The following is a 10,139-nucleotide window of genomic DNA, read 5'->3' on the forward strand; positions in this document are numbered from 1 at the left end:
CTTCAAATACAGTCAATACTTGACATAGCAGTTTCATTGAACTGTGCCAACAAGTTCTTCAAATACTTTCTGGTCCCATTCACGCACAGGGACGTTTTACCTTCCCATCTCCCCACCAACACCTCTCTAATGAATGTCGTATCGTATAAACTAAATAAGCAAGCCGTCAAACTCATGTTGTTTCTGACATTGCACCAACTCAAACCTTCCGACGTTCCTTCGTTATCGAATATCTTGCTTTATAAATCTCACCGGGTCAGCCATGGATGCTCAAACTTTTTATTTCATACATTTCGCAGGAAAACTGTAATACAGCATATTTCAAGAAGCTTTCTTTCGAAAATGGCGATCTCAAAATATGCAGCAGCGATGTCGTGCTTGTTCATCGCAGTAGTTGCATTAAACGTTGAGGCAGAAACGAGAAATTACAAATTTGACGTAAGTTGATCGTGTAGAGAAATAGTTTGATTCCTGGTTTCTTATACAAATTAATTAATTACACAATATTAGTAGATTATTCAATTGAGGCTTCTGTGATCCATATCAATTTATGAGAGATTCTTCAACGTAAATCACATAGAATATCATTTGTCGAAGCGTTTCGAACCAACTAGTATGGTTCATCGTCAGGAACACACTAGTTGGTTCGAAACGTGTCGACAAATGATATTCTATGTGATTTACGTTGAAGAATCTCTCATAAACATTAGTAGACTCAGATATATTAAAAGTATGAAGTATGAGAGGAAATTTTTTCTTTTTCTTCTGTAACTATCCTCTATTTTGAGAGCTTGATTCTGATGGACCTAAAGAAAATTGAAGGCTGTGGCTTCCACCAACTAATCAACTCGGCTACCCATCAAGACTAGTATTTCAAGAATCATAACTTTTCATATTTTATTTGATCTCTTTTCATTTCAGATAAAATTCAAGAACGTTACTCGTTTATGCCACACAAAGCCGATCGTTACAGCGAATGGCAAGTTTCCAGGCCCAACAATATATGCACGAGAAGGAGACACAGTCACTGTGAAAGTAACCAATCACGTGACATACAACGTGTCCATACATTGGTAAAAATACTTTGGCTAATCAGATTTTTTGTGTTGTTGCTTTTGCTGATACTGAAGATCATCGTTACTGTGTTTCAGGCACGGGATAAGGCAGTTGCGGACTGGTTGGGCTGATGGGCCTGCTTATATTACGCAGTGCCCCATTCAAACAGGCCAAACTTTTGTATATAACTTTACAATCACAGGCCAGCGAGGCACACTTTTCTGGCACGCTCACATTCTCTGGTTACGTGCAACATTGTATGGGCCCATCGTCATTCTACCCAAAAAGGGGGTGCCCTACCCCTTCCCGAAGCCTGATAAAGAGGTTATATTGATTCTAGGTAAAAGTTCACGTAGACAGTTCTTTTTTTTTGAAGTTCAAGTAGACAGAGTTCTCTTTTTTTTTAAAGGAAATTTACATTAAATTCTATGTATTTATTTCTTAATTAGTCAGTAACGTTTTACCTAACCTATAGGTCATGAGCTTTTACTTCGCTCACACATTCGATATAACGTATAGGTCATGTCCTTGTCGTAGGAGGTGTGCTTTCACTTTAAATGATAAGAACATCTATTTGGTCTTGGCAAGTTATAACAGATTTTGACTACAATATTGGTGGATCTTTAACCTATTCGGATTCTAGCTAAATGGTCCATTTCTATCAGAAGAAATTCATTTCGAACAAACTAGGAGCCATAGATTTGGATAAATAGGGATTAATATTCTTAAATGTTAAATTACTGTTTCAATTTTTTACTTTAAAATGACTATGATACAGTCTCACCAATACTTCCTGGGCCATGCCATAATCCCTAACACCACACTACAATCTACCACAGTTACCAGATTCAGCCGAATTCATCCCAAAAAAAAATTGAATATTGGTCGATCCTTTCGATTCAGTCGAATTATCTTACAAAATTAATTCATTTCAAGATACACAGAATATAGATGTGGAGACATTAAAGTGGAGAATGGGAGACCAAAAACTGGTTTTTCTTTTGCCTAAATATTAAAATATATTAATATATTGTGGAGAGAATGAGAAGTCCGTAAGGTAAATTATTAGATAAGTAGATTAGTATAGATCCATGTTAAATATGGTTTTAATATGAGCTTAGAGGGATTTAATTTTTTCAAAGGCAATTTTTTTATGAACCCACATTATTTAAATGTTTTGTATAGTTATTTTTTTTTAGATTTTTCAAAATTTTTATTTTGATCTCACATGAGCAAAATTTCAACTTTGATCACTGAAGCTATACACATCATACTAGGCTGTAGAATACACATCATACTAGACTATAGAACGAACTTCTAAACTCAATTAAGAAAATTTTGAACATATACTTAAATTTTTTAAATATACAAATTTTTTCCCAAATAAAACCATTTAAATCAAATTATTTCAGTGGAATCCAAATTCCATTTTAAACTTGGTAACTAGGCAATCTACACACTAGAGAACTATTACAATAATTAAACCTGGTTGGTTATTTCTTTTTGTTAACGAGGGTAAATCGGGTAACACTAACACTTTAATGGGGTCATATTCCAGATCAAATTTTCTCTGTTGCTATTCTAACACCTAACACCAAGACATTAAGAGTATATTCAGCTATCCTATATACCAATAAGTTATGTTTTTACTTATAATTTAGTAAAAATAGGGACATCCTTTAAACAGAGAGGCACCTATATCATAACGGGCATTATCTGAAGGTAAAGGTAAGAATAAGGTTATTTTTTACGTTAGCATTCACAAAGTACTCTGCTGTGGGAGCCAAATATCTGGTCCCTTGTGAGTGGCTTAGGTGGTTGGAAGTACTGGTTATTTTTACGTTCGCATTCAGGCAGTACTCTGCTGTGGGAGCCAAATATCTGGGCCCTTGTTGGTGGCTTAGGTGGTTGGAAGTACTGTTTATCGCCAAATATCTGGTCCCCGGTTGGTAGCTTAGGTGGTTGAGATTGAGAAATACTGTTTAGTCTCTTTTCACAAAATAAATCCCTCACAACGTAACATCACAACTCTTACTAAATCTTCTTTAACCAAATCCCTCACAAAATAAATCCCTCACAACGTAACATCACAACTCTTACCAAATCTCTTTATGCGATGGAAGCCAGTCCAGGGCCCCTTAAGGCCGTAGCCGCCCACCATTGTTACACCTTCCTAAAATCGGGCGTCTTATTTGCTACCATTTCCACACTAGGCTTAGTCGTAGCATGTTTCACTTCTGCGGATTCTAACTAAATGCGACCATATCTTTTTTAAGTGGAGGAGAGAATCCCCGCTGAAGAATCAAATTATATCAAATGTAGCCAAAGCGAGTACAATATTTATTGCCGAAGCAAGCAGAATACATTACATCGAACACATAGGCGTCATCATTTGCCGGTTGCAGCTCCCGCAAAAATCGAACATGACTAGAAGGTACAAAAGTCAACCTCCCTAACCAACACATCATGCACATCACGTGCAAATACGACCATATTTAGTTGAATAAATTTGGTTCAAACCCATATCTATGGGGAGAATTTCATCGATATTTAGTTGAATAAATTTGGTTCAAACCCATATCTATGGGGAGAAATTCGTTTGAACCAAATTTATTCAACTAAATATCAAATTTATTCAACTAAATATCGATGCTATTCTTGGTACGTGGAGACATTCATTTTCACCCAAGATAAGGGATGAAAAAAAAGGTTAAATATCTCCTTACGGACTCTATGGTATAAAGGACGGGAAAGTAAATTCAAGTGAAGTTGATATATTTGATGAATACGTAGGTATGAGGTAACGGCAGATAAGATATGTTAAGGGTTTTTTTTGTGTTTTTTTTTTTAATATAAATGTTGTGTATGGTGATCTAAAACTGAGGTTATATTGTATTAGGTATAGTGTTAAGTTTAGTTGGTAAACATAGGGTATAGGGTTAAAGATTTGATTGATAGTATAATTAAAAGTGAGGAGTTAATTTTTCCAATTAGCCTTTTTTTTTTGGTTTATTTGTCTTTCACTTTAGAGATCAAGTTTTTATTTGAATTTAAAACTTGATTTTTTAGTTTACATAAATGTATTTAGAAGACCATTAAATTTTATAATATTAATTTAATAATAAAAATATATTTTGATTTTAAATCTAAGATGTATGGAGCGGATTAAATTCTTTTATATGTAAATTTATTCTTAGATATTTCAATTTCAAAAATGTGTTAACTTTAGATTTGTTTTCTCTTAAAACATGTTAAATTTAAAGTTAAAATGAATTTAGGTGGTAGATCATTTTTGTAATAAAACTAAAAAATAAGAATTATTTCACTTCCCATTAGATATTACAGTTGTCTATAATGCAACTTTTTGGAAGTCTTTTTGTGGGTTTTTCTGGTCAAAATCCGGCAACAATTTATTGGAATTGCAAGTTTGATAGCTAGTTTCTGCACAATCAAAGCATCCCAGGGGTTTTTCAGGGTGCTGAATTCAAATATGCAGTTAAACAACCATTTTAACTGCAACAAATCAAGATTTAACCTCAATTTCTTCCACCAGATTCCGTCACTGGAATCTCCAAAAAATCGCATTATAGACAACTCCTTAGATATTTAGATGTGTAATAATAAGAATGATGATGAATCAATCTATTCTACCTAAAGAAAAGTAAAAGATTTATTGAATTTCTTAAATCTTTATTTTTATGTTTTAGTATTAAAAAAAAATCCTACATAATCATTATTTATATTTAAATGTTTATTTCCTACACAATTGCAGGCGAATGGTGGAATTCCGACACCGAGACCGTCATTAACCAAGCGATGAATTCAGGATTAGCACCGAATAGTTCGGATTCCCACACGATAAATGGGAAGCCGGGGCCACTCTTCTTTTGTCCTACTAAAGGTAATATTGCACTCTTTGGGATTCGTTTCGTGTTGGACTTAAACTATCATTATATAGATTAAGTTATGAAGAGAGTAGTCAATACTTTGAATTATGCATGCGAGCTTTCAATACTTTGAACGTCCCCATTCCCTTGGCGCAATAATGATCTTAATGATTATTTAACTGTTCTTTACCTTTTTAGATACTTTTGCGTTATCCGTGGAGCCAAACAAGACATACCTCCTCAGAATCATCAACGCTGCGCTCAATCAGGAGGTCTTCTTCGGCGTGGCAAATCATCATCTGACAGTGGTGGAGGTCGACGCAGTGTACACAAAACCCTTCAAGACAAAGGCTATAGTAATTGCTCCAGGACAGACCACCAATGCTTTGCTCCACGCAGGCAAAAAGGCTGGAAGGTATTTCATGGCCGCCCGAGTATTCATGGACGCACCCATAACCGTAGATAACAAGACGGCAACGGCCATATTGCAATACACAGGAAGCTCAAACTCTCTGAACCCCGTATTGCCTTTAATTCCTGCGCTCAATGATACCGCGTTCTCATCTAATTTTAGCAACGCTCTGAAAAGTCTAAATTCTCCCCAATATCCTGCTAAAGTTCCCCAATCAATAGATCGCAATCTCTTCTTTACTGTTGGGCTAGCCCTAAATTCGTGCCCAACCTGCATCAACGGCTCGCGCCCTGCTGCAGCTGTGAACAATATAAGCTTCACTATGCCCACCATTGCTCTTCTTCAATCACACTACTTCAACATCAGTGGCGTCTTCACTACCGATTTCCCAGATAATCCCCCTGCAACTTTTAACTACACTGGCACACCGCCAAAGAATCTGCAATCCTCAAATGGAACCAGACTGAGCCGCATACCCTTCAATTCCACAGTGCAGTTGGTGCTTCAGGACACAAGCATGCTGACAGTGGAGAACCATCCAGTCCATCTACATGGCTTCAATTTCTTCATTGTTGGAAGAGGGTTTGGGAACTATGATCCTAAGAAGGACCCTGCCAAATTCAATCTTGTGGATCCTCCTGAGCGCAACACTGTCGGCGTGCCCACTGGTGGCTGGACGGTTATCCGGTTCAGAGCCGACAATCCAGGTAACCAAACTTTAAAATTTCTACAATTATTCATATTTTCAGAATTTCCAGAAGTATTAGAATTTCTGGAAGCTAATTGTGCAGACTGTTTAAGTATGTCTAATGTTTAAGGTGGACATTACATTTTTGACCTGTTTAATATTTTGGGCGAACACTTCATCTTTTAACATTTTAAGTCTGTCTAATGTTTAAGGTGGATACTACACCCTTGACATTTTGAGCTGACACTTTATCTATCTTTCAACATTTTGGATGGACACTCCACCCTTCATCAAGTAGAGTATCCACCCTTGATCAGGATAAGGTGTCCACCAAAAATGTTAGAGAAGCTTAAACCCCACTTCCTGGAATTCTGACAAAACAAAACCTTTACTCAGATTGATCAGTTTTCTTTCTGTCTTTTGGAATCAATGGATTAAAGCATTTTGCATGAATACACCATTGATGAGCCGCATGAATGAATGCAGGTGTCTGGTTCATGCATTGTCATCTGGAAGTACACACCACCTGGGGCCTAAAGATGGCATTTTTGGTAGAGAATGGGCACGGTCCGGAACAATCGATTCTGCCTCCACCAAAAGACCTGCCCAAGTGCTAGTCATACATTCTGAAATTCTTCATGAACTTTAAGATTTGGTATATTGTTAATAACTTTCGAATTGTTATGACACCTCTTAAATAATTAACTGTGTTCTCGACATCATGAACATACTGATTTTCCTTGGAGCAGCAACACCAGTGGATTTCTCTGGAGATTTTGTGATGTCGTTCAAAATGTTTGTGTGAGAATCGCCATACTCCAAAAAAAAATTCAATAAGTTTGGTCTCCTACGGTTGGATTTGTTTAATAGATCATTGTATTAGATATGTAACTTTACATCAATTTGTAAAGCTTGACGATTATTTTCGAACTGTTAATATTACATGTTGCAATGAAATTTCTTCTTTTTCCTTCTGCACTTTTTTTGACATTCCGAAATTAAATATTTTTGGAGACTCTAAGTTGATTATTGATCATGTTCTGTCAAAGCATAGAATAGAAAACACTCATTTCGCTGGATGGCTGGATGGAATAGCAGATTTATGGAGTAGCAAGAAGGACTATTCTATCATGATGCATTATCCAAAAAAGGCCTAACTTCCCCTCAGGGCGTATGGAGAATGCAGATTAAAATGGCAAACAAATGCTTCCAGATCCAGGATTTCTGTCTCCCTAACATATAACTCACATCTATGTTTTTTTTTCTCATATTATGTCTTGTCTTGTCTTATGCTAGGATCTTACATCGACACTATACATAGCAAAAAGTATGAACGTAACTTCTCTGCTGACTTGGAATACAGTTTTGTTTAACAGCTGAAGATAATATGCTTCCAATCTCCATTATTATTCTGTACACAGAACTTTCTTCATATCTTCCACCATATTTATAGAGTGAAAAATATCGCACAGTTCTCTATGTAAAGGCATTTTGTTAATTATATAATATCAATATAAAGCTTTTTTCATGCCGAAAAAAAAAGGGAATTTCTTCTTTTATCCTCCAATTGTCAATTTTAGAGCTCTTTTAATCTTGTGCGTTTTTCAACCTGGTTTAAGATTAGCATCTTGCATGTCTCACCGCAATTTCAAAATAATTTTTCACCGGAGGTAAAGCCGAATTGTTGAAATGGTTACAAGCACTCTTGCAAATTCTCTATCTGCAAAAGTGAAGGCGTAAATTTTGTGTCCAAGAGAAGGAAATTGCTATTTACACATGGAAAAAAAAACACACAGATAAAAGTGGCCAGATCTCATCTAACTTTACGTGAAATTTAATCTTCACCAACTGTTAGGTAATGACCGAGCAGGTGTAAAATTTACAAGATATTAGAAATGTACCGCTAATATTTGATTATTTTTTCTTTCTTATTTTGCATTTATTTTTATTTTTATTTTGCATTGATTTTAGTTTTCTAAAATTTAAATTTAATTATTAATAATTATTAGGTTAATTAGATTTTATATATGGGTAATAGTTACCTTTACCCTTATGAATTTTTAAAAAAATTAATTTAATTTAAATAATTATTAGGTAGATTGTAGAGACAATATTTTAATGGAATATTTTAAAATATTCTTGAGAATATTTTAAGATATTTTTATTAGTATATATAAATTAAAAATTGAGATTTATCTTCAAAATAATTATACACTTTTTGTCTTTTTAATTAAAATGATTAGTTTAAAAAGCGTCATTGATACACCATGGTATTGGCTCATGGTATTCCAACAAAGACCATTTGTGATTAATAATCCCCATAGTAAAGTGATGGTGAACTTCCATGGTTAGAAAATTTGTTATAGACTTTTATTAATGTATATATGCGTATCTATCAAGCTCCTAGAGGGATCAAATTTTTCAATATGCAAATCTCTATTTGACTACAAAACTTGAAGAAATTTTTGCACCTCGAGAAATTTAATTCATCTATTTGATTAGTAGTTAAGATGGATCTATGTTGGTTCTTAATAATTTTATTTATATTATATAAATTTGACATCTCTATATATAAAAACATTTTCATTTTTTATTTTATTAAGATTTTAATTTAATCTTTATGGAATATTATGTGAAGAGTATCACAACATTTTTCTTTTAAATTAAACTTAAAAATTAATGTAAAATTAAATCAAAATAAACTATTTATAAAATAGTTTGTTTTTGAAGAGTTGTGGTTTTTTGGCATGTGGTATTGATAAGCCATGGTATTGTAGCAATGCCTATTGACAAGTTAATAATATCAATGGTAAAGTGGAGGTGAATATCCATGGCTAAAAATATTATTATATTAAAAATTCATTGTAAGTATTAATTTTTTATGTGCTTATTAATTAAATTTAAATATGGTTACATAATATTTAGAACAAATCTTAATTTATAGCTAATATATATTTTATATGTTTTAACTTGATGTTTATATTATGATTTTATTTTATTTAAAAATTTGTTAATAATTTTATTAATAAATAAAAAATTACTATATAAAAAATTGAATTTTATTATTTTTAAATGTTTACACTCATTGCTTGTACTACAACGTCTCCTTATACTTGGTTTTATATTATTTTTAACTTTTTATTATTTTTAATTGAGTCCACATGTGAATGTTTGAAACATTTACACCACTACAATATTGCCCCCACATAGGGCTATAGAGAGCCTCTTTATACAATTAATTCTTTTTATAATTAGTAATAATTTAAATAAAGTTTGATAGACGGAGGAGGAAACCACAAAATAACACACTCAAACATGACTTTTTACTCAATAAATTGCTTGATTTCATTGCTTAAGATTACATGATTATAAAGACTCAAAACTACTAAGAATATAATCACTACCTCACACACACATCTAAATTTAGCTTTTTAAAAATAACTCAAATTAATCTTGACCACTCTAACACTCTCCCTTAACAACTAATTCATGTTGGTCTAAGTTTTAGCTAGGCTTAAAAGACTTGAGTTTAAGTCAAAAACTTATTTTTCTTTTGCATTTTGGTGGTTTTCTCCAAATTCTATATTATGCACACCTTTTCTTGTTTTGTATATTTAGCTTTACTTTTCTCTTCTCCTTCAATATGTCCTTCTCCTCTTTGTTTGATTTCTGTTTTGCATGTAATTGGTGTACCCTCTTGATTGAACTTCTTTGTCAATTCCTATAACGTCAAAAACATTGTCTGTGTTTCCTCTCTTCTTCTCTTTCACTTTTGCTTCTATCTTTCCTTTTTCATCTTCTGATGTAGTTAGCTTTTCATAACCACTTTGATATTTATTATACTTAGGCATTGCAAGCCACTTTTCAAGAAAATACAACTTAGCTTCATAATCAATTTTGGCATTTACTAATAAGTTCTTCTCATTTGTTGTTGTTGCTGCAAAGGTGGTTTTAATTTTATCCTCAACACATGTATTGGTATACTCAACTTTATTCTTTTTACCATGTTTATGCATTGTCTTTTTTTTGTATAATTTTTCAATTGACTAACCTAGGAAAACTATAGTGTCCATGTCTTGTTTATTGTTCTACTCGA

The 10,139-nt window shown here is 33.4% G+C and overlaps 1 protein-coding gene across 1 annotated transcript; it reads left to right on the forward strand.

The window, feature by feature from the left end:
* Window positions 1-275: 275 nt before the first annotated feature.
* Window positions 276-7,017, forward strand: LOC149246332 (laccase-11-like). The gene is made up of 6 exons (XM_089455668.1): window positions 276-438; window positions 922-1,073; window positions 1,152-1,396; window positions 4,829-4,957; window positions 5,142-6,062; window positions 6,530-7,017. Exons 1-6 carry the CDS (start codon window positions 343-345, stop codon window positions 6,658-6,660), a joined length of 1,674 nt encoding a protein of 557 aa, XP_089311794.1. The 5' UTR covers window positions 276-342; the 3' UTR covers window positions 6,661-7,017.
* The last annotated feature ends 3,122 nt before the right edge of the window (window positions 7,018-10,139 follow it).

This window comes from Pinus tabuliformis, chromosome 7, assembly GCF_031772625.1.
Source record: "Pinus tabuliformis cultivar Carrire ecotype Pingquan chromosome 7, CPIR1, whole genome shotgun sequence".
NCBI lineage: Eukaryota > Viridiplantae > Streptophyta > Pinopsida > Pinales > Pinaceae > Pinus > Pinus tabuliformis.